The sequence below is a fragment of the Patagioenas fasciata genome, chromosome 3, assembly GCF_037038585.1.
Source record: "Patagioenas fasciata isolate bPatFas1 chromosome 3, bPatFas1.hap1, whole genome shotgun sequence".
NCBI lineage: Eukaryota > Metazoa > Chordata > Aves > Columbiformes > Columbidae > Patagioenas > Patagioenas fasciata.
In genome coordinates this window covers 120,120,146-120,146,462 of record NC_092522.1, presented here as the reverse complement: position 1 = coordinate 120,146,462, position 26,317 = coordinate 120,120,146, and the positions used below count along the sequence as shown (strand labels likewise).

Sequence of the window (26,317 nt, the reverse complement as noted above, 5' to 3'; positions counted from 1 at the left end):
TATTTGTCTTCCTTGGAAAAAAAAAAACGTTACCCAAACCCTTTACCATCGACAAAATTAAGCCAGTGAAACTGATGTATCTCACTTCCAGGCCATTTGTACTGTCATAATTCTGCATGCAGACTGCTTCCAGCAGTTTTATCACCTTCTGCAGTAAATTAACAGATGGAGGTCTCCGGAAAGTCTTATTTTTTTCCCTGTTGTCTCACTTCTTTACCATCAAAACCGACACTCCTGTCAGCACATCACCACATTTAAAGACTGACCTGTGCCAGTAAACAGCCTGAAATGTTGCATTAGTACAATTTCTCCAGGCTGGATATCAGTCTCTTCCCCACCTACATAACCTGCCAGCGTTAGCAACCCTATGCAAACACTAATCTGTGACTTTTTCTTATTTTCATTCTTATTCGTCATTATTATTATTTCTTACTCCTATTTTCCTAGTATTATTGGAAGTTAAATTATGTGAAATCAAAGGTGTATAATTCTTAGGCAGAGCTCTTCGCTGTGAAATTAATTCCAAATTGGTAAAACTGAATAGGAAGTTTTTCAACCACTCAGGTAAACTCCATGTTCCATCATCATTCAGCAACTGAAGCCTAAAGGAAACCACTTATTTGACACATTCTCAGGGTTTTGAAGAACAGTTCAGGATATTTATGAAAGACGAATACATTACGAATACATTACATTTATATCCATGTACATAAATACCTAGCGAGACATAGGAGAGTGTCTCACCAAGGAAAAATCTGTGTCCTCTTTCCTTTAATTAAGTGGCATGGAGGAAAGGGTCTAATTTCTACCAACAAATAATTAACGAACTTAATCGCTGAGGAGGGAACTGAATTATCCAGGATAATTTAACTAGGAGAAAGAAACTCTTGGTTTAAAAGCAAGAAAAATATTCTGATTGTGAAATGTTCATAATGTGGAAGAGTAGATACAAGAGATGTACTTGAAAGCCCTGGTGGAAGCTTAATCATAAACTGGATATCACAGACACAAGTACACTACTACACAGCATTAATAACATGACAGCTACTTGATTAACTGTTAGGAATTTGCCTTAATTTCACTATTTTTCTCTATTTCTGTTACCAATGCAATATTGACCCAGTGCTGTATCCTATTTAAATCCTTTAAATAACTTCCAAAACTTTCCAGGCCAGAAAAAAGATCTGATCTCAATTTCATCCCATTTGATGCTTATTGCTAGTGCTTTTTAAGGACTCTTAGCTATCTTCTCTTATTCTGGCACCAATGTTTACAGTACACACAGATACATAATTTGCACTTCCACAGCTGAGCACTTTCCATGTTTATTTTCAGAAATGGAACACAGAGAAAACATTACTGAATCTCAAATTTCCGTCCACCTCTTGCTTAAACCATCTTCTCCCTCCACTAAACATAGTTTTGAAACATTTTACTTTCCACCCCAGCAGCAGAAATGCGACGATCTTGTCTTTATCAAATCCACTACTGGTGCCTTTAAGGTCACCATCACTGATAAAAGAACTACCATAAATTAAACGTCCAGAGAAACCAAGATGTCAGGAAGAATATCTTTATATACAAATATAAAGTACTAAAGCTTTTCACATGGCAAAGACTATTTTATTAGCTTTGTTTACTAATATATATTTAGATATAATTTTGAACTATAAACATATATTTCTCTGCATTTCTGTTGACATCTCTGAAAATCCTTTTTTCCTATGAGCATCCTTCTCGATATTTTCCCCCCATGTGCAATAAATTTTAAAATTAATGTTGAAATAACAGATGAATCAAAAGATATATTACTAATAATACTGGAAGCCTCAATTTAGCATGTGCTTTTGTCAGACTGAAGGTACACTTTAAAAATTAAGCAGATGATTGCTTTGCTGAACTGAGGTTTACACGACCTTGAAGTTAAAGTCAGAAAGCTGGAATAATGCAAAACCTCAAGGAAGGGAAGGAATACAGAAAACCCAAACTGAAATTCATAAAATGTGTTCGGTTGCCTCAAGCCTGGTGTTTTAGTTTGATTCAGCTGGAGAAATATTTGCAAGCGCTACCAAGTGCACAGTCAGGCGAAATGAGTCTGAAATGAGTCTGCTTTGGAGAAAAGGAGAACTTAGGAGTTAAAGAGATTTCCTAGGAACCCTATAGCAGTGTTGCCTTCTGCTGCCTGGAGGTATATCAGAGAGATATGAGCAGAATAAGTATTATTGCTACAGGGCATAGAGAGGACAGAGGACACAAACCAGAGGAAATCAAGCCTCCTTTATACCACTGCTCGCTAAACAAATTTATTGCTGTTAGTGGCATCAAAGATTTAAATGAGAACTGACACCTCACTGTATGGGGCATGAGAAATGGACAGAAAAAACCCCACAAAGTCCCCATTTAAACTTTAGAAATCCTTTGTCCTAGTTCGAATATTATTATTACAGGACTTCATGAACAAGAGAATAGGCAACTAGAATGGAAAATGACAGATAACAGAAGGCGTAAAAAAATATTTCCACTCAGACGTGGTGTTCCCAGACAATTATTTACTCCTTCCCAGAGCCTACCTGTTGGGGATTTTACATTCTTTATTTGCAAGGTGACATGTCAGTGATGCCAGAGATGTCCACAGGTACACCTTCTATCCCAGCTCAATAAAACACAAGCCTGCCGAGCATTAGCGGTAGAAATAACATCTACAGTGGAGATCCTGTTCATGAGAAATTAAGTTCCACGCAATTTTCGTCAACCACAGATTAATTCCAACTCAAACAGTTCCATGACATGATCCTAACATACTCATAATGTTTCATCTAGACAGCTCACATCCTGGCCTGTATCGCTGCAGCCCGACACAGTTGCGGCACGTCACATCTGGCTCAGCTGCGGCATGTCACATCTGGCTCAGTCCCCGCTATAGGTGAACCGACAAATATGAGCAGTTTCAGTTCATAAAGCACTTTGAAATCTTTCTCGGAGAAAAAATATCAGTGCATGCTCATTTTCAAGAGGAACCTGAAAGGATTGTACAGAATATAACTAACAACAACTCACTTTGCTTTACATAATGGTGTAAGTACATAATATCATCCAAAAACTAAGAGACCCGCAAGAACATGAAACCTGCAGGGAGCTGCACTATTATTGTCTGTAATGACAAGTAAGAAAAAGACATATTGTTCTTCAGATTCCTCAGTTTTGTTCTTCAGATTCTTCAGTTATCAAGTTTCTATTTATTAACCTTTCAACTACAATGTACATGCTACATGGGTGCAGTGTCACTGTCTTCAAAGATATTATTGAAGATGGGCATGTTTATATATTTCCTCTTTGTATAATATATTGGAACACTTTATTAAATTACCTTTTTTTTTCCTAGTATCTGCTCTGGATTTATATTTGCTCACCTTACCCTTGAATTTTATTTATGTAGTTAGGATACATGTTAGATTGGCTTGAGCAAAGTACCAGAAGCCAGATTCTCATTTATACTAAGGTCTTTTAAGCCTCTCCGGAGGCCTATAAGAACATACACTTCATTAAAAAAGTAATGTATTCTTATCCGCGGATCCTTTTACATCAGTAGAACTGTGTGTAAAACGTCTCTAGTTTGTATTTGAATGTGGCCACACAGTTAGAAAAAAATATATATATATAAGGTTTTCAAGATTAGGAGTTCCTATGTTTTGTGTAAGAGATTCATCTGATTGCAAACTTCATAGCTTATTTATTATCTTCTCACTGAAAGAGCTGGTGAATTTATCTGCTAAATCAGAATTTCTTATATTATTAGATACGAAAGGTAATCAAACCTTACACTGCAAGCTCCTTTTGGCGAGATGCACGTTCCATTTAGTACCTCAACGTGCTTGAACAGGCAGAAACACAATGGAGCAGCCACCCTGCACGCGATTGTGCAAACTACATTAGCAAAGTCACTCCGTGCCAGTATCTCCTACCTCAACAGAACCACATCTATACTGCCTGAAAGCCCCGTGCGCCACTTGCAACAATTCATGTACTGTGTTGTGCAGCAAGACACTGATGTATGTGCAATCCTAGAATTTTAAATGTCCCCACAGGATACCCAATACTATCCAGACCGTTTGTAAATACTTTCCCAGCGCTCTGCAGAAAATGGGCCAGTTCTTTTCAGATCTACTTAAAAGGCATTTTTGTCTTATCTAAAAATCTATGTTTAATAGAATCATCTGGGCAACTTACTGTTTCGTCAGTACTGCAAGCTTATGCCTTCATTAATAAATTCTCTTTGAGCATTAAGATTACCTCCAGTAGAGACAGCTGGGAAACTGCAATATAAAGTCAAGCAGCACATTTAATGACCAACGAACTTCTGGAAACTTAGTCCAAAATGATACATCATTGTGTCAGACACTCTTAAGCAATACGCAGTTTGGTCTCCCTCTTCAGAAACATGAAACCCCCTGAAACCGCTACCACAAATTGTGAACCTTTTAAATTACTGCCAAGCCACCTGCTTTTCTCCAGGAAACTTCATAAAACTCTCCAAATTAGTAATGTCATTAAGTAAAACTTACAGAACTGTTGTTATTCTGACGGAGCATTAGCTGTTCAGTTTAAGGAAACCAATGGGGATTTTTATCATGGAAAGAACTGTCATGTGTATTGTATGATCTATTCCAAATGAAATGCTTTAAAATATTCTTAAATATGCTATTCTTTCACATTTAAATCTTTCTGGGAGAAAACTATATAACCATATTTTTGGGATTAAACTCATATAATGAAGAAGTTCAGTTCAGGAGAGGGCATGCAGAAGATTCTCAAACAGTTTATGTGTCTTCAGATGGTCTTGAGAGCTATATATTATAAATCAAATGTTGGATTTTGCATTTCTGAATAGCACTGGAAGAAGTAGTGCTGAGGTTGAAGAGGGAGCCTGATTTCCCCTGTTGATTCTCTTTTTGTGAATGGTTCTGCACAGAGCGGGCAAGGATGGATTATAGGAATGCCTTCTGTCGAGGAGTTGGCCAAAACCGTACCATCTCATCTTGGAGTAATTTATCCAATAAGATGATTTAGAGGACAGTTCAGTGGCACCATTTTTGGAAGGCAAAAGCAGAAGGGAAGGAATATAAATCAAAGGTGACTGGCAGGTAAAGGATATATGCAGCAATCAGCCAAACCATGTGCACACTGGCACATATTCAACAAGATCATTTATAAAAATTTTAAGTCAGGAGTACACAAAAGGGGGTCTGGTGCTAACTAAATCCACAGATAGATTACACGCCACTGAAATAAACACTTCCAGATGCTGGCATACAATAACCTTTTACAGAAAGAAATGTTTTCTTTCATAAATCTGAAAGGAGGAACCTTGGGTTGGGGGTTGGGGGAGAAGGGAACTAGATTTCCAAACTGAGATTTGACTTCCTACTGGTTTTATAGAATAATAACTCATATTTTTCAAACACGCAGTGTTAACACTGTAGAATAACAACTACAGACAATAGCTTGAAGTATAGACAAAGACGTCATAAGAATATGGCTGTCGTTTAATGAAATAAAACACGTTTTTCTTTCAAAATGAGAAGAAACAATGAAAAATGTCATTTTGACTTTTTCTATACCAGAAACTGAATGTGTAGCTGAATGAAAAGTTTTCAAACGCCTTTTGACATAAATATATACATTTCATTTTTGAAAACTGATTAGGAATGAGACCCTGACTTCTTCAAAATCAGTATCAATTGTTTCCGAATATCAATATGGGCACTATGTAATATACAGGATGCTAAATATCTGAGATTTTTCATTTGCTTTATTTCTTTAGGAAGCAGCATTCAAATTTTTTTTATCATTGAAGTGCTTTAGAAAAATATAGATGTAATGTATCCACACTGTGTATATTGAAGCAGCTATTGAAGGCTTTATCCCCAAACTTCTTCTCACTACTATTTTGCTCTGAAATATGCATAAAGAAATTTCTTTCAGTTAAGAAGACCAAGTTGCAGACCAAATGTGAAGCTGAATTTCTCTTGAAGTTTCACACACCTAAAAAAAGTTGCTTTTCAAAATGTTCTGTTTGTTCTGCTTATCATCACAAATATCACACAGCCACACTACCCTTTATATTTTCAAACCTTCCTTCTCTTCATTCTGTCCCCACAATCTGCTATTTTAGTCTCACACAGGCTCAGCTTTGCCAGGTCTTTCGACAATATTCCACAGATTTTGTTTTCTGGAAGAAATCAGTAGAGACAATATAATCTTTATTACATTGAAATTACTAAAGGTTTGTGACAAACTTCAGTATTTTTTGCAACAGAAATGAACTTAAGCATTTGCATAAAAGTTGAGCTCAATCAGAATCAATAATTGGTACTTTTAAAATATAAGAAGTGAAAGGTTTTGGCTAAGTATATTATTTGATTGTGAAACTCTATTATTTACATGCAGGTGTAACATACTGCAGTCTACATGGAATACTTGAATTTGTTATTAAAGAAGCTATAAGAGTATAGACAGGGCCGTATAAGGCCCAAATAATGTCTCTGCCAAAAAGCATTCTCTGGTGTTACATATTCTTTGAGCAGGGAATGTCACAAGCAGCATCATAAACATGGTTTTGTAAATATTCATTGTTTTATGATGCTTGGGCAATTTTATGAGACTGAAATTTTTAACAAGAGAAGGTTTAGACTAGCAACTCTTTTCATACTGAAATTACTTGGAGCCTGAAGGAGTATTTTCCCCAAAAAGTAAATACCCAAACAAACGTTGGTTATACCCTCGGTTCATTCAATACGCTCCATTTACACATACATACACTGCTGAATAATGGCCACTGTCTTCCACAGGTCTGTGCAAGATTACAATTCACACTTATAACCTCAGTTTCTCTTTAATTAAACATTAAAAAAAAATCATTTCAGAACTAGCATAAACTAGAGGGAACAAAGAATCTGTTTTGGAAGCATTTTTGCCTGTGGTTTTCCAGTGCTGTAGCTGACCACTGTGTTTTTAATTTCAGAGCAGAGGATGCTCGCTGCACTTCTTCCTAGAGTTGTTGTCTCATGGTCGCAAGTACCATTTACAAACTGTTCAAGTACTACTTGCAACTCTTGATATCAAGCTTTCAGGTAATCACTATATATTGATAACAGAATTAATATTTTTAAAGAATTATTTACTGTTTGTTACTCCAACTGTTAAAATACAATCAATTCAAACCACTTAAAGTAATTTCTCTAAAGGCATCATGCTTGTATGCTTGGTAAGAAATTTTCCTCTGATATTTTTGTGAATACTTTGTCATACTAAACATTATTAGACTAATACCCAGATGAATATTAGGATTATACCTATAGGCCCAGCCAAGACTATGTGCTTTACAGAAATTAACTTCTTTTAGAGTAATATAAATATAACATATTATCATTATTTTACTTATTAAAAAATATTATTATTATTTTACTTTTTAGCCAGTCTGTGGAATAATTGAGCTTGTTATAATTTGGTTTGGTATTGATTTTCATCCCATTTAAATCCTGAATCCTATTGAAATCAATGATGCTGCCATGTTGTAAAGTAAGAGTCCAGAAGCAAAGTTACATGAAGAAAGAGGGACGTACCCAGGTCATGCTGCAAGATATGGAAATTTGCTCCTTCCTGTCTTGCAAAATTACATGGTGCTATTTTTAAAATCAATTATCTATATTTCTGCTCCTTGAAAGTCTGGACCATATTTTAAAGTGGGCAATAGTGAGTGTCACCCAATACTGTCAGTAGAGAACACATGGATAAAATATCTCAGACTACCTTAGACATGATACAACGCAGAAAAACCCAGAGTACACTTGCTGCGTTCCACTGTGGCTTGCACTTGGAGACAAAGCCTAGATGCTCTAATTATGTTCGTCATTATGACATAGTTTTTAAGGTCAAAATAAATGCATACAGATTGTTTTTCACTAGTTTCATGTTAGTTCTCATTTACCATATGATTATAAAGGTTTCAAAGTGCTCTTTTTGTTCAAACCAACATCCATAAAATGCTGCTAAAGCATAAATCACACACCTTAACTCTTCTTCCGAAATTGCCTTATTAGGAACACTTATCACCAAATCAGATGGAAGAGGGACATCATAACAAAACAGCAAAAAAGGGAAAGATGTCAGAAAATATCACTGTTTTGCTTCACAAATACATATTAACCATCTTCAGAAAATAGTCCCAAAAGAATATGTATTTCTTAATAAAATATTCTCACATATTTGCTTTTTATACAGAAATAAAATCTGAATTCTATTTATGGGACTGAGTTTTTCAGTGGCAAAAGATAAAACTCGCACTTTTACCCTCCATTTTTCCATTTTAGAAGTAACACTAGTATTGTGAAATGTTCTACAAAATACCAGTTCTTCACATGATCTCCTTCAGAAATCTAGTCATTTTGGAAAGAAAGCATGCTTGCATCTGGCAACTAAAACTGATGAGGTTCACCTCAGTTCCAACAAGGTTCAAGCAGTCAAAACCAGGAAGATTCCGTGAAACCAAAATTAAAAGATGAATCACATCAGTACAGCTCAGCAATAGCAGGTTTCTAGCATGTACGCTTCAAACTGCGGCAGAATGCAAAACCAGAGGCTTACAACCCTTAGGAGCATTTTGAACACAGACCAATCTGGGTCAAGTCATTCTCAAGCTAAAAGAATGAAGCTGGCAAGAGTCTTATCATAGAAACATAGAGTTATTTTGGTTGGAAGAAACCTTCAAGATCATAAAATCCAACCATAACCTCACACTGGTACTAAACCATGTCCCTAAGAACCTCATCTACACATCTTTTAAACCCCTCCAGGGATGGTGACTCCATCACTGCCCTGGGCAGCCTGTTCCAATGCTTCACAACCACTTCAGGGAAGAAATTTTACCTAATATCCAATCTAAACCTCCTCAGCACAACTTGAGGCCATTTCCGCTTGTCCTATCACTTGTTACTTGAGAGAAGAGACCAATCCCCTCCATGATACAGTCTCCTTTCAGACAGTTGTAGAGAATGATAAGGTCTCCCCTCAGCCTCCTCTTCTCCAGGCTGAACCCCCCAGGTCCCCCAGCTGCTCCTTAATACTTGTGCTCAGCAATAAGATCTTGGACTTTACGGTGGAGAACCTAGAAACTGTGGAATCCCCTCAGATTCCTTTTTATATACACAGATCCCGGGAATCAGAGACCATCTGTTATCCCATAATGTGCTTTGGTTTCCTCACTGCCAGAATCAGTCTGTATGCCCAGCCAGTTGGCACACAAGCCCAGGAGCCATGGGTTCCAGGAGGAGTTCTATATGGCAAGGGTTTCTCACAGGCAGCAAGCATCCTGGGATCCTTATTCAAATAAATTCTGCTTTGTTTCTGCTCTTCTCTGTCATAGAATCATAGAACATCCTAACTTGGAAAGGACCCACAAGGATCATGGAGTCCAACTCCTGTCTCTGCACAGGACAACCCCCCAGTTCACACCGTGTGTCTGAGGACGTTGTCCAAGTGCTGATACCTTCATCTGTCTCTGCAGTTATGTATAGCTCTTGTCACTACTGAGGATGAGTTTCCAGACAGCACAGAAATTAGCTCTAGTCTAAGAACTGAGAAGGCCTGGCTCACCAGAGGTGACAAACAATAACAAGGTGAGGAAAAAGAATAAATAAAATATATATATATATATTAAAAACTATAACACAAGAAGAAAAAAAAATAAAAAAAAAAAGGAAAGTGACTATGTTTTAGTATCTAAGGCATTTAGAATGTTCTTCTCTGCTTTTGGATTAAAATGCAATCATTTGCATGGGATTTTTCATAAAGAGAACACTGATTTTATAGCATCCCATAATTTTAAATAGGGAAATATTATCAGATACTTTGCAGGTCCAGGTTTTTATTAATTTCTCATGATGTATTGCTGATTTAAACTCAGTCCATTTGTACAGATGATAAAGCCTTTCAAAACCCAATGTTGTTAAATCATAAACATTAAAAATGATGCAGAGTGAACTTCAGGAAAACTACTGAATGCCTCGCACTAGGCAGCATGGCAAAAAGCCAAAACCCAAGTCTAGCTAAATTAAAAATAATCTCCTAAATGAAAATGTTTGCCCTCTGCCTTATACGCCTGGCTAGAATGAGATGGAAATTATTTAAAATGAAAATATAGTCCAGAGCTGTCTACTATTTCTAACTAATTTACAGCAAGGGTAAAATTCTTCTATAAATCCTTCCAACTGCTAAATAGTCACAGATCCAAGAAAATTTCAGAATAACATAGGCTTACAAAATTAAAATAATTCATTAAATTCCAATAATTGTACTGTGTTGAAGTTCATGTAATATTACTTTGGAAGACAGAAAAGGACTCAAAGTTATTCCTTTTTCTTTCCCAATCTGTTCTCAACGGTCAGCAATCAAGAGCAGTAACATGCTCTTGTTTCCAAAAAACTATTGTTGAATACTCTGGATAAATTATTTTGCCTTTTATTCCTGATATGAGATTCCCTGTATGTTCCTAAGACATATCATGGTACTCAGGATAAATAAGTACACGGTTAGGTTTCTAAGGCTGATTCTAGATTCTTCTTGTACAACTATCACAAACTTATACTGGAGTAATGTAGCATTTTGGCATTAGCAGACTTGCAGACTTATTATTGCAAGAAAGTAGAACTAAGTCTTTCACTTCAATTTCAGTCTAATCTATCCATTTTAGGGACTGAATTGAACATGTATATAGCCCACAAAAATGGTTGTTTCTTCAGAGAGCTACACTCTTTCTTTTCCTTGCTTCTGTAGTAGGACTGCTAACATGAGTGCCAAAATGCCATCAGAAAACAGCACAAAACATCTAGATGTGCAGAAAGATCCTTCCTCCTTACCTACAACAGACTCCATGAGGGCTCCTACTGACAATACAATCATATCTGATGTGGCAGAATGATCAACAGGCTTAAGAGAAGTGGAAGAGATGATACGCAAAAGTATATTCCTAACCTCTTTACATGACCCTTAGGTCAGTTTTAAGGGTGGAAAGAGCTGAAAGCACGGCTTCACTGAATCTAATGACAGATGCCCACTCAGCATTTCTGTCTCTGCAGTTTTTGAAGTGTCACCACAGGATCACAAGAACACCACCGAGTAAAGACACTTTTCCTCCTGGTTCTGTCATCCCATCTGGCAGGTCATGCAGACACACAAAGAAAGTACTGTGAAAGCAGTGGCAGCAGGAGGAAGCAGAAGTCATTCCAAAGAATTGTCATTGCAGTACTGTCCAAAATGCCTAGAGACAGTACTTTAGTACTACAGTGTGAGAGGCTGGTAATAGGAAAGGGTCAGGTCAAAGGAAGCATCAATCCACATTCATACGTTTGGTATCTGTAAGGAACTTCCAGGGAGTTTGGGGTACTTTATTTTGTGACAACTGTGATAGCAATGTTCATCCCCAAAACTACCGATAAGGGCTCTGACAGGAAAAGCGGGCAGATTGGCAGACCTAAATGCATACTCTATAATATCTCTCAAAATGCTTTTCATAGAATCATAGAACAGTTTGGGTTGGAAGGGACCTTCAAAGCTCATCCAGTCCAACCCCTGCCATGAGCAGGGACATCTTCACCCAGATCAGGTTGCTCAACCTGGTCTGGGATGTCTCCAGGGATGGGGCATCCACCACCTCTCTGGCCAACCTCTGCCAGTATTTTACGACACTTATTGTAACAAACTTCTTCCTCATGTCTGGCCTTAATTTTCCTCTTTTAGTTTAAAACCATCATCCCTTGTCCTACCACAACAGGTCCTGCTAAATCGTCTGTCCCCATCTTTCCTACAGGCCCCTTTTAAGTACTGGAAGGCCACAGTAAGGTCTGTCTGGACTTCACTCTTTTCCTAAACTTTCTCATTAAAAAAGGGATCATATTACAGCTCTACAACATTTGTATGTATCTAGAAGATGACCAAAGATCCCCCTTCTCTTTCTTGGCTTGTTTAAGGGAAACAAGACCTGCTCATCTCATCAGCCACATTTATGGTAGGTAATGTCAACAAATAAAATTGTTCAGCAAGTTGTACTGTTTGGGATTTTCATGAGATTGCAGGACATTAAAAAAAAATCCAAACCAATCCAAAGTATTTTATTATATCTTGCGTCTGGAGAAAAAATTTAAACTTTTGTTAATAATTAACTAAACCACTTTCAGTGAGGGTCAGGGACATGTCTTAGCAAATTCCTGCTAAAGACACTTCTGTAGTTAGGACTAGAAATTCTATGGTACGCTTTATACGATATTAATCTAACATTTTTGAGTGGCAAGAGACGTAAAATTATGTAAAGATAATTCATTATGACTACATATCAACTATTGTTAATAAACCAAATATTTCCTGGCATTTATAAAAGCATTGAGAAGTTTTGATACTAGGAAAATTATAACTTCACATACTTCTTTATTATTTTTTTTTCTTGTTCCTTGCTTCTGAGGTCAAGTCCCACTTGTTTATTTATGTTGATATTTGCGATCTTCATACACTTCTGTAAAATCTTTATGTTAGATGAATTCCCTCCAAATTCAGAATAATTTTCGTTTCCTAAAATCCCTCCAAAATTGGACAGTTTCTTCCTTAGGAGCTCAGATGTAGTTTGGTGTGGGTTTTTTTTGTTTGGTTGGTTTCGTTGTAATGATTTGACACTCATTCTTTCCTAAATGTAGATATTCTGAGGTAAACAAAGATATATGCCACATAGAAGAGCATATCAGAGGAAAATAACCCCAATTTATGACATTGCAGAGACTGACTTCTTTCACATTTTTATCAGCTGAGAATATTAAATAAATAATTTGTTTGGCAGCTCTGAACAATGGGTGTGCAATTTGCATAGAAAAAATGATGGCGAAACCTCATAACCCATCAGTGTTTTACCACAAGCTCAGTTCTATTACATTTTAGTGGAGATTCAAAGTTGTCTAAAGAAACCATTCTCTTCTTTCTCCAACCGTAAATGTGTCACTTGAGAGTTCAACTTCCAATAGGAGCAGTATCTGACACACAACTAATTTTAGAATATAAAGTGCTCCTCACCATCTTGGAATACATATAATTTAAAATAACTGTAAACCTAAACTTTGCAAAAACAGAAAATTCAAGCACTAACAAAAAAGCATAATTTGTAATTGAAAGAAAATAATATTTAAAAGAAAAAAAAAAAACTTTTTTGTCCTTCCAAAAAGAGACAGAAATTACTGAGTTTTATTTCCCAAGAGAATTATGCCACTTTTATAAAGAAAATTACAGTCACCACAAATTGCTCTCAACAATTCCAAAGCTTCTTCATTTGACCACTTGAAAATCAAAGTTCTTTAAGATTATAAATATAACTTTTTATAACTCTGTTATTACGTACTGTGAATGGGGAAAGGGGGCCAATCTTGTGGCCATAGCGTCGAATGGCCTCTCTGATGTGGCTGGGCTGGATGGCATCGCTTTGAGCCTCGGTACCACAGGCTGCAGTGCTCTGCAACAGAAAAACACATAAATTGTTACTAAATCAAAAACACACAACAGACCTACAGTGCATAAAGTACGAAAATAAACCTTTATAAAATGGACCATTTTTTTTTTTTCCGAGGATACACATCATTGGTGCCACACACTACATTAGAGAAAAGAAGCTATTAACAAATCAAAGAGGACTTTTACATGAACTTTGCTTAAGAGACCCAAAGAACACCATATTTGTCCTCTTAAATCTTTCACCTAGTGCTGCTGTATGTTGCAATTGAAAAGAGCAGAAAATGTGCAAACTAAAATGAAAGGGTCATATAAGTCATACTGCAATAACCACAGAAACTATTTTTAAAACATTTCAGGCTCATATTATGATGTCAAGGGATGGGGGAAATATTGAACAAGTACCCAAGTGGAAAGCAATTTGACACTAAAATCACCATTGAGAAGTATGAGATTGAAATTTCAAGATGAAACATGTGACATAACGGTGTTAAAGGGATGTAAAATATTTTAATTACCTCAAACTGGAATGTTTTCAATATTTAAAATGACCTTTTGGATTAAGGACTGTAAATAGGAAAAATAAGAATTCACTGCTACTTGTCCATTGATTTTACAAAAATATCCCCAGGATTTTAAAAGAAAAAGTTACTCTTTTCTCCTTGCTAGTCAAACTGAAATATTGGGTTAGGCTCCATCTATACACAGTTACTTGCCAGAATTCAGACAACTTATCAGAATGATGGCTGCTTGGTAATAAATTAATGAAAATGATATTAGTGTACATACTCAGAATGACAAAAACTTACATTATACACTGAAATTTAAGATACACACATGGTATGGTGTGGTATGGTCCCCCTATTCATTTATACTATACACTAATGCTGTCAAACTTGGAATCTTACTTACAAAATGTTTCATTTTCAAGAGTGCTGAGTCCACTGGAGCCTGTGTGTGTACACACAGAATTATTCATAATATGATGGCAGATTCTTCCCTTGATGACTGACATTCATAAACAGAATATGAAACTCAAATATTTTCTGCTGGACTGGGCCTTTGTGGACTAAGAATAACATTCTGCATCAAGTTAACTCGTTTGTCTCAATGCCTCAGCCATACCTACCCAAATTGGATAAGTCAGGGGAACATTTTATTAAAACAGTGCACTTTTTAGAATATAATTATTATTTCAAAAGGTATTAAGTGAAACACTAAGAATTGAAAATAAACTCACAAGTGAAATATAATTTATATAAAACTACATCTCGAGATAAATTCTCGTTCCTAGGAATTATAATGGAAATCAGCCATAGAAAAAAAACATAATCGAACAAAATATAAAAATGAAGAGGAAAAAGGAAAAGCCTTGAGAGTGTTTTTTAGGATTCACTAAAGGCTTTCTAAATGGAGTATAATAAGGCCAGAGAGAAAGTTGAACGTATTAGGAGTATCGACAGAACTGATGACACTAGAAGAAGAAAATACATATTTTTCTATCTTTCATCGTAAAAATCAGTGGATAAACTTTATGAAAAATGAGTATTTGTTTTAGGAGAATAACAACACACATGAGAAAATCACAAGCCACTCCATTGCTTTGCAGCCAAATGAGCACTGCCGTCACACTTTTTCAAAGAAGCCCTACAACACGACTAACACAGGGCTTCCTACCCAGTTTATTTAATCAAATCTATTCCCCTTGTGGTTTTAAAGTACCTACACCCCTCTCAGATAGATTACCAAGGATCTGCAACAGAAGACAGGAATTGTAATATTTACATTTCACACGCTGAATATGAGACACTCATATTTTATGCAAAGTAAACAAATATTTAGATTGAATGCAAGCAACTGGTATAAAAGTAAACCAGGTCAGGCAAAGTTGTTATGAGAAGAGGCAGCAGTTGCCTAAGGCTGCTGGGAGCAGGAAAATCACAACCACCTCTTTGCATATTTTGTTCATGCTTTGACCCTCAAAGCCTACACTAGCTGCTACTGTCAGAGAAGGGGATGCTTATTTGGGATGGTGTCTACTGCTGTAGCTGTAGAGGAGCAGCTCAACTTAGAAGCAACAGTTGTTACCTCAACAAAATCAATGATCTGCACAAGGCGACTGAGTGCTCCCTCAGAAAGTTTGCAGACAACACCAAGTTGGGTGGGAGTGTTGATCTGCTGGAGGGTGAGAAGGTCATACAGGGGGATCTGGACTGGCTGGATCGTGTTGGGCTGAGGCCAATTGTATGAGGTTGAACAAGACCTAGTGCTGGGTCCTGCACTTGGGTCACAACAACCCCAGGCAGTAATACAGGCTCAGGAAAGAGTGGCTGGAAAACTGCCTGGCAGAGGGGGATTTGGGGATGCTGGTTGACAGTCAGCTAAACATCAGCCAGTGTGTGCCCAGGTGGCCAAACTGGCCATCAGCATCCTGGCTTGTATCAGCACTAGTGTGGCCAGCAGGACCAGGGCAGTGACCTTCCCACTGTACTTGGTGCTGGTGAGGCTGCCTCTCAGATCCTGTGTTCAGTTTTGGGCCCTTCAAGACAAGAAAGAACTTGAGGTACTGGAGAGAGTTCAGAGAAGCGCAACGAAGCTGGTGAGGGGTCTGGAGCACAAGTCCTAAGGAGCGGTTGAGGGACCTGGGGCTGTTCAGCCTGGAGAGCAGGAGGCTGAGGGGAGATCTTCTTGCTCTCTATAACTACCCAAAAGGAGGTTGTAGCATGGAGGGTGTTGGTCTCTTCTCCCAAGTAACAATTGATAGGACAACAGGAAATGGTCTCAAGATGTGGCAGGGGAGGTTTAGATTGGACATGAGGAAAAATTTCTTCATGGAAAGGGTTGTTGGGCATTGGGACAGGCTGCCCAGGGAAATGGTGAAGTCACCGTCCCTGGAGGGGGTTTAAAAGATAAGGTTCTTAGGGACCTGATTTAGTGAGCGTGTGAGGTTAATGGTTGGGCTTCATGATCTTGAAGGCCTCTTCCAACCAAAATGATTCTATGATTCTATGAAAATTGAGCTTGCAGGAATTACTGGAAAGCTTTAGTCTCGTGCTGTTAGAAAGAACACCAAACCACACACATCGGCCCTGCAATAACATTGTTATTTAACATGTGATAAAGGTTAGAATTAATATGTAAAATGAGACATGTTACTTCCTGAAGATGTTTTGGTTGCTTTTTTTTTTTTTTTTTAGGATGGTGCACAAAATACCTTTTTTCTTTTCCTCTGTTTGGATTTGGTAGAGTCCTGTCCAATTCCTCCATTCCCCAGGGCTCCTGATGGGGTTTTCCCAAGATGTTGCTGTCCTGCTGATGCTGGGGGTGTGGGTGTAGGAGGTGGTGTGTTTTCAGGAGAGTCAAGACTGGTCTTCACACTTGTGGATTGCCCTAAGAGATGTGGCTATAAAAGCAAGACGTCAAACAGCAATTATATAATCAAATCATGTAAAAAAATGATTGTATTCTTAGATTTACTGTTAGAAAAGATGCAATAAAGCATTAAACTTGCTCATTCTAGAGGTTACTATACTGTAATCGCAGTAATGCATGCAACACAACACTTACTGCATTTGTCACTGTTGACAACTTTAATCTGCAATACAGAGACCATTCAAGACAGAGGGAAGGACTTTCCAACCAAGAAAAGAGGATTTCTGTGTAAATATAAGGATGCTGCTAAGAATTTAACATTTGGAGCTATAATTTAATGTCTTTCCATCTAAATTTGTAAGTTCAATGTTAATAAACTCCATAACAGAAGCCTATATTAATACCAGATTCAAGAACATCTACTTTGAAAGCAACAAACTACCAAATACATGGAAAAATAAAACACCAAATACATTAGCATGTGAAAAAACAAGATTTATTTACCTCAGTAGAGTTGTGATACTGTATGAAGGTGGCAGATATGGCATGACTGAATGGGTCACCAGCTTTGGGAGCCATGTCCTGCTTAACCAAAAGGGCCAAGTCCACCAACTGGAGGGGCAAAAACAGGTGATAAACAGGCAGGTTTACTGACATGCTACTTACTACAAATGCCATTGTAAAAATGACGAGAGAGAGGAGTTGTAGGTTGAGGCAGATTATTCTTAGTGCTTCTCAGCTGAAAACAAAAGTATTCAGATATTTCAGCCTAAGGAACCTTGCTTTTCCATGTCTGTAAATATATGGAGTAATCTATCTACCCAAGAGAGCTCAGCTTGGCACTAAGGTAGCATTTTGTTTTCCAGGAAATCCTGCTTTTTAATCCAATTGTGCAATGGGGTCGAATGAGCCTTAACGCACTGCCAAAGGTCACGCACCAAAGTATGTGGTTTCAGTTTGGACTTGAATAAAGTTCGTGCTGGACTCCACTCTCCTCTGTAACCATTATAAGACATTTCTTTTTGTGTATCAGCTGGATGAATACAGTATAGTACATATCTGTCATACAGTAAATTGAGAGACAGACAGGAATCTGGTTAGCTTGGTTAGCTGAAGTAGTGACTACAACCTGCTGAAGGGCTTACAACACCCTCACCTGAGGCTGAAGTACATCCAAGAGTAATTAACTCATTTCGTTTAATCAGTGTTCAATCAGGCTTATCCCCTTACCTGTGCCACAGTCTCATATGCTAAATATGCCAAAATCTCCATTGCAACTGCATTTGGCTTTATTTCCATGTTGCTGCAGTCCAACCAGTCGCGGAACTTGGATGCTTTCTTTGCTGTCAGTTAGAATCATAGGGGAAAAGGAAAAGTTAACAACAGATGGATCAAAACAATGTATTTCTTCCAGTCATAGAAAATATGGCAAATGCAAAACAAGGAGTGTGAAAGTGATTTGATTGGCCAAGGAAGGGATTATCAAAATGGAATTATTGGGGAAAAAACTCTTGTTTCGTACGTAACATTTTGGAGACCCATAAGCAGCATGGAGTAAAGAGAAAAACACTCAGTTAATCATATTGGAGATTCCAGAACAAGAAAGGGTCTATCTCAGAGGACTGAAGATGAGACAAATCCAATTTTTAATATATTATTGTTAAAGAAAAAATATGATTGTATCACATCTTTGATGAATGACAGAAAGCACTAGAAGAAATCAACACAAATCTGTGCCCAGATAAAATGATATAATATTGTTAATGATGGCAAAGACAAATGAAGGAGAAGAACTGTGAAGTCCTTCTGTTAACCATGCAGGGATTAGGTGCTGACAATCTGGCCAGAATGATTTTTAGGTCAGTGCTTCTGAAATGTGTTTTGGATATAAAGAAATAAGGGCAGACTTAGATCTGCAAATGATCAACATTCATATGAGAACTTCACACTTCTGAGGGATGAGATCACTTAGGGAAAGTACAGAGAAAAATATGGGACAAAGAAACATATGATATTTTCTGAGAGCATAAAAGGAGGAAAGAAGAAGGATTGTCTTGGGTCAGTAGTGGACAAGATGACCACAGAAAGCTGTCGAGACTTGGACAGAAAGGAACTAGCAATATAGAGGTCTTAATGAGGGCTCTTTGTGAAGACAGGACAACCAAAATGAAGTAAATATAAGGTGGGAGAATAATTTGAAACAGTCCTTTCAAAGAGTCTTCAAAGAGGACTAAAAAGCTAAAGAGAAGTCAGGTGTTAGACAGAAAATGGGTGTAAAAAGTGGTTCTTTTTCTAGGAGGGAAGGGGAAGGCTATACTGGGTTGCTGAAGAGCTAAAAAAAAAACCCAAAAAGAACCCCAAAAAAACACAAAGCAAGAGAGAAAGTGTGAAGGTGACAGCAGGACCACAAAATGTTCCCTATAATTTAAATTTGTAATCGTGTAGTATTTGATCCTTTGATGGACCTTTTCTTTTGCCTTTCTTTAAAAGTGCACAGAAATATATGGATCTGTAATTATTAATATATATTGTTAGAACAGGCTTCTTGAACTCTCTTCCAGGTTTATTCTCTTGTGACATAGTTTTCATGGGTTTATATCACAGTAAAAAGGGTTTACTACTTTAAACATATCAATAGATTCAATTTTTACTAAAATAAAAGAAAATAAGCTAAAATAGCCTTAGTGTTAGCTTTAAACAAATGTTCTGCATGGACTTTACTATGTGCTATCTAGCTGAGTTCATATTATGCAATTGAATTTGTGCATGGGTCTCTACCATTTTCTAAGCACTGTAATTCTCTTATTTTTTAATGACATTAAAAGCCAGTGAAAAGAACTATATAGAAATGGTCATTTTAAAACACTGTGTAAATACCATTGAGATGTTTTTATATGTCACAAAACCCCTGGTCGGCAACATTCAATTTCATTTTGAATATTTAAGATTTCTATTTGTTCTGTCTCCAGATGATAATTTCTGGCTTTTAAAAATGACTTTATCACAAACCTCTCATTTGCTGAAGTCACCCTAATCTGAAGTATCATTTATCTAATGGCTCACAGATGTGTGATGCCAAATTATAACTAAGCTTACAAAACATATTGAACAGGAAAAGAAATGCTTACAAAATGTGTTTTCCTACATTTGCTGACATTTGCTGATACAGAACAATATTTCAAATGTGTCATTTATTTGCCATAAATGAGTCACTCTTTCTTTGAATTTGAAAGGAAGAACAAGATAAGGTCTCTCATTTAAAGACACCATTGTGTCCAAGTCTGTGTTGTCAGATCATGTGCTGTTTTGTCATGATTTTTACTGGCTCCTTCACCTCACTTTCTCCGATATTTGACCTAAAACCTTAGTCATCACTTAACCGCCTCTGTAATGATGTTTTGCTACATGATCAAGTCCATTAATTTACAGCTCATTATAACTGTGGCCCACAAGTACTTCTAGTAAGTTGGTTTTCAGTGCTAGTAAAGCCCTAATTCTGTCATCATGTTATTAGTGTTGGAATGGTGTATACTGATGAATTTGGCTAATGTTGCATAAATTCCACAGCAGGAGCTTACAGCTTAAAATAGAAAAGACTCTTTAGTAAGTTCTTTGTGTCTCTGCGGATAGGGAAATAAAAGCAAAACTCGCTCCTCTTCTCTAATTTTAGATGCATTCCGAAAAACCTGCAACCATGGAACTTTACTAATCTGCTGACTATACCACCACCATTATACACTTCAGGCAAGTATGGTTGTTTTAATCCATTAACTCGTTACAAGTTCTATCTTTGCAGTAGTCCCCACCAGCACAGTATTTGAGCATATAGAAAGCTTGGTAAATATTCAAATAAAATACTCTGCCTGACAGCCTGAAACTATACTAAATTAACTGTTCCCAGGAGTTATGCAGACGAAGAATTTAAAGTTTTATTATTGTGGATGAAACAAAAGCACTTTCAAAACATGTGAGGTTCTGCTGTGTTCTCTATTACATAAAATAATAATTGAACATCTTAACACAGTGCAGCCATTATAATACTTACAAAAACTCAACTGCCGACTCTCACAAAATTCTGCATACTGGACTGAGTCCATCATTCGTGTTTGTCTTTCTGCTCTCTGACAAAAGAGTAGAAGTACATGATGTACCTTATTCCAACAAGAACTGCATTCCACAAGAGAAATTATAGCAGCAAAGCACCCCTGCCCTAACCTTGAAGTAACCCTCCCAAATCAAACATGCATTGAACAAGTTAAGATGAAGAAATATAAACCACGGATTGGTTATTAGTCTCGTGAGTTAAATTACCCAGAGGAGCGTGTCAATTCTCATTTTAAAAATCTGCTCGCACACCATTCACCTCCAACAGTGACGAGGGCTGAGCTGGGAAAGGTCTGAGCAATTGTGCCCTGACCGAGGTGCACATTTAAACTGAGGGATGTGAATAGTCTGCTACGTATTTACAGATGCCCAGACAAATAAAATGTTCTCCTGGAGTGAGGCCAATGTGTTCTGCACTGAGCAGAACTGAACCTGTGTGCTGTTCAAAATGGGAGCATTAGCAGTAGTGAAATGAATAAATTCCATCACATTGAGGATGCACCAGATGGAGGGGAGCATTGAAATGCCCCTTCCCACATTCAATCCACAGTAATAACTAAGTGACATATGCATCTGTTTCATTTTTTTTCATGGTTTATGCTTGATTTTTTTATACTTCTGGACACCTACAGGAGAAGAAAGAAAATTAGACTGAATTAGAGCTCATTCAAGAAAAAAAATGGCTGATTTAAGAACGTATTTCACACAGAGTCCAGTGTCAACCAAAAAGTGTACCTCAGAAAAGTCAAGGTATGAAACCATAAGCATTACGCACACCCTTCCCTCCTATATATGCTATAATTGAATCACAGTTGAAGCAGCACTGAAGTTCATGGTTAGGTTTGAAAATATCCTTGAGTTCTGCTTACGCCAACCGAGCATGGCTAATTTTCACAAGGTAGGGATCTGGTCTCTCCAGAGAGATTAAATTGTTCACGTATCAGAGGCAGGAAGCAGTAGTTAAAAAAAGAGAATGATGATCCTCTTCAGAAGCAGACTGGTTACTCAGGTCTCTCAAGCAAGGCAAGTAGATTGTCTTTAACATCAAGGAAAGGAATATAAGTGTCTTCCAAACAATGACTCAATGAATAAATCATTATACCTGGTAATAACAGATCCATAACTAAGTGCTACCAGGAGCGGTTGATGGCACCAAGGCTTTACTTCTGCAGTAAAGTCCATACAGCTCAAGAAACCATGCACGAAGAAGGTAAAGTACAGGTGTGTTTGTATTACAGAGAAAAATAAATAAAGGAAACACACACACATGCACACAAATTCTGCTCTGACTCCCCAAGCACTTTTACATCTGATGAAATCAAAATTGTGGGGTTCTTTAATCAGATTTAATGGAAAACAAAAGAGGGTCTTTATAAGGGCATTTGGAGCCAAGCTATACAACCAGCATTTGATCTTAGCAATTTCTCAAATAATAAATAAGTAAAAATTAATTCAGTACTTCATAGACACAGTTTTTCTATTTGCTGCCTTTCAGGTCACTCTTCTATGACAGTCCAATCCACCAACTGTGAGATTTGTTGACAGTCACCATGTTCAATTTAGTTGTGAATGGAACCACTGAATGTCCAAGAACATACCTGGACATTCCTTCTTCCTCTTCTCTTCTCTTCTCTTCTCTTCTCTTCTCTTCTCTTCTCTTCTCTTCTCTGCTCTGCTCTGCTCTGCTCTGCTCTTCTCTTCTCTCTTCTTTCTCTTTTCTCTCCTCTCCCCTCTCCCCTCTCCTCTCTCCTCTCTCCTCCCTTCTCTTCCCAGTCAATAATTTCTACTGTATTTTGACTTTCAGTCACCAGGACAGAAAATGTTCTACTTAGGCATTTTTCAGTTCTCCTATGCGTGCTTCTGTCATCTTGACTACATTTTGTGGAGCTGCCATTTCAGATAAGTAAAAAAATTCAGTTAATCTATTCCATCAAGACATTAAGTCTAGATTGATTTTGTATCCTTTAAAAATTTCACAGTACATGTTGTAACTTCAATCCTCATCTAGTATAATCATAACCGAGGTCTGGTTTGCCTCTGAATTAGTTTGGTCATACTTCTGAAGACAGAAAGTACCACCAGGATCATCTAATCTGAACTTCTGCATAGCACAAGACACTTCTCACATAATACATCCTAGAAATGGCAGTCCTAGAATTTCATGTGTAATTTCACCACATATTTTAAAAAGGCATCTATTTTGGGGTTAATTTTTTCACGTATTAAGAGATGACCCTTTCAAATAACTACAAATGCTATATTTTTATGCAATATAGTTTTAATTCTGCAATCATTTGTATCTTTTTTGCCAGTCAAATGTTACAGGTTGGGCTCATCCAGGTCATATTGAAATAATTTAACATTACGTGGGTAATCAAATAGACCGAGCTTCTCTAAAAGTGACAAAATCTTCTTGAAATTTTACACATGGAAAAGTGCAAGCTGGCAGAACTGTTGCTTGAGGTCCCCCTTCAACAGCGTTCCCTCTGGAGGTCTCTAGCCCAACCACCATCTTAAAAGAGTACTATTGCCAACACTAGATAAAGTCAGATATGGCTTCCTCTGGCTAAGTCTTGAAAACCTCCAAAACCAGAGATTTTAGGTCTCCTCTGAGTAACCTGCTCTGGTGTTGCACTTGTCGAAAAGATTTCTAACGTCCTACTTGAACCTGTCAAGCAACAGTTTGTGGTTCTTGACCTTCTTTGTTGTACCCAGCAATAGTAAGAAAACATTTTATCACTGTTCTTCAGCAGTTATAGACTTCTATCTAACCACATTTTAGTCTCCTGTTCCTCAGATTAGTTAAAGCTAAGTCAACTCTCTCAGCCTCTTCTGACAGGTCAAGTGCTTCAGGGCCCTCAGTTCTCAGTAGCTTTCAGCTAAACCTTTCCAGTTTCTCAGAATTTCCATGGAACTGAAGGACTCAAAACTGGGTGAAGTGTTCGAGGTGTGGCTCAACAGGAGCAAGTAGAAGGGCATGACAACTTCCTTCAGTCTGCCAGCCACATTTCTGCAAAACTGTGAGTTTTGCTTTAATATGGTGAGACCAAACTGCTGACACATGTTCAACTTGATGTTTGTTATCACCCCTCAGGTTCCTCTTTGAAGGGCCACTCCGTGGACAGTTGGTATCCAGCCTGTACTGATGCATGGGGTTACCCCATTCCAGATGCAGAAACTCAATGAAGCTTCTGTTGTTTCAGCTCTCAAGGTTTTCAAGACCTGTCTGGAGTGAAGCTCCACCAATCAGTGTGCCAGACACTCTTAATTTACTATCATCAACAGATTTGCGGAATGTGCATTTTTTTTTCCACATTGTTGATGGAGCTCTTGAACAATATGGGCTTCAGTATTAATCCCTGGGATATTCAGTTTTTACCTGTTGCCACCTCTATGTCAAGCCATTGGCTATTACCCATCATTTCCAGCAGTCCCAGGGATATAAAACCCTTTGCAATGACAAAGAAGGCACAGGAAAGTAAAATGACATGAAATGGCAACATGGGGAGGTATTCTTCAAAGCCCTACCAGAGATGACAAAGAAAAAAGACATCTAGAAATTTGACAAGGATACTTTAACCTTTACAGGCATCTCATAATGTAACATGGAAACTGCAAAAACAGATTAATCCCAAATGAAATGATTTAGCAATGGCTACTCTCAGTAAATACACTATAAAATTGAAAATGTGTGCTGTCAGAGGCTAGTCAATACGCCTAACAGTATGTCCACTATCAAAACACTGCAAGTTTTGTCATAAGAAACAAAAAAATACTAATCAAAGGTTGATTAAAAGAAAGGTGTTGCTGAGGAACTCTTCCAATAGGAACCTTGTTTCTCTCTACAAATTATCTACAGTAGTTGTCTAAACACCGGACTTAATTTCGTTCATATATACTAAATTAATATTAACACTTTTTCTCTGTATGAATGTTTTATGTAGTAAAATTACCTACATATCCATGAAATAAAATAACTTCCTCCCTCCAGTTCTCCTTTCTGGTAGATACTAAAATGATGCTCTGAAACATCACAACATAAAATAGCTTTTTATCATAAATAACTGGACTATATTTTTTCCAAATACACTTTAACAAAAAACCCCACATCATAGCATGGAAACTCACAGTTCAAGGGATAAGGATAGCCATTCCATAGGTCCTGCCAGTTTTAGAATAGTCTATAAATAACCAATGAATGCAGGAGAAATAAACAGATAGGCAGCATAGGTATATCATCTGTAAGGAAACAGCGAAGCTGAAGAGAACAGATCATCTTTCCTCTTCACTTCTCAAGATTATAAACAGTAATTATTTTCTTTTATATCATTCCTGCTTTGAAAAAAAATAATTTTCTCTTATCTCTGCTTTTCTAAAGTATATTTTATGAACTCAAAATGAATCAATAACATAGGATTAAAAGACCGAGCACATTACTGCGAACACACTGTTACTCCAGGCCAAAACAGTTTAAAGGAAACAGAATTCACTGTTTGGGAAGTCACAGAAAGTTTTTGAAAATGCTACAACCTGTAAGTAATGCTTCCTTTTAAGTCTACACAATACCTACTTGTTCTTTTTCACCATCTTTATTTTTCAACGATGTTTTCATGAAAACAATAGATCAATCAAGATGTTTTAACTAAGAAACAACTTCAATTTTATGCAAGTAAAATTTTTCAAATTCTGTTCTGGGAAGGAGCAGCAATTCACCCCAGGACTGAAGTTCTCTTTCATCAGTATAAAGGCAAGTTTGCTGGTAACCTTTCCTACAGGAAGAAACACTGCAACTCCTAACAATATGCCACCTTGATGCAATCTCAGCTTGAAAGCAAATACAATAAATGGCATCGATGACACTGCCCCACTGGTTTATCAAAATAATTTAAAAATCTATATTTTTTTACTCCCTCTGTAGTAGAACTAGTCACTGTAAGCAGTTAAGAAGCTGAGTTATGTGGCGTACAGCACAGTTAAAATACTTTGCATGCTTTCCTTGGAACACGCTGAAGGATGCAGCAGATAGGACCTGGCATGGTAAATATATGCTTAGTCTTCCAAAAATGTGTTGCATTATATCTTTCTTTCAGCATGAAGAACCAAAAAGGAAGACAAAAAAGGGAAAAGAAAGAAAGGTAAAGAGTTGCATGTTGTCACCTCCCATCCAGGGTGAAAAATAATCTTATTTTGATTCCATTTTGAAGCTTTCACACTTGACATATAAAGCTCTTTGTGTGGGGGGAAGGCACGACGCCAAATGTTAACTTGGTTAGCAACTATTTCGTGTTTGAAGGAAATGTGC

General features: G+C 37.3%; 1 protein-coding gene across 1 annotated transcript in view; it reads right to left on the bottom strand.

The window, feature by feature from the left end:
• The window catches only part of SUPT3H (SPT3 homolog, SAGA and STAGA complex component), a 281,071-nt gene that overhangs the window by 38,830 nt on the left and 215,924 nt on the right, over nt 1-26,317 (bottom strand). Inside the window, 5 exon segments of the mRNA XM_065835220.2 lie at nt 13,433-13,543; nt 16,754-16,942; nt 17,416-17,523; nt 18,142-18,254; nt 20,957-21,032. Of these exon segments, the coding sequence (XP_065691292.1) occupies nt 13,433-13,543; nt 16,754-16,942; nt 17,416-17,523; nt 18,142-18,254; nt 20,957-21,032 (597 nt within the window).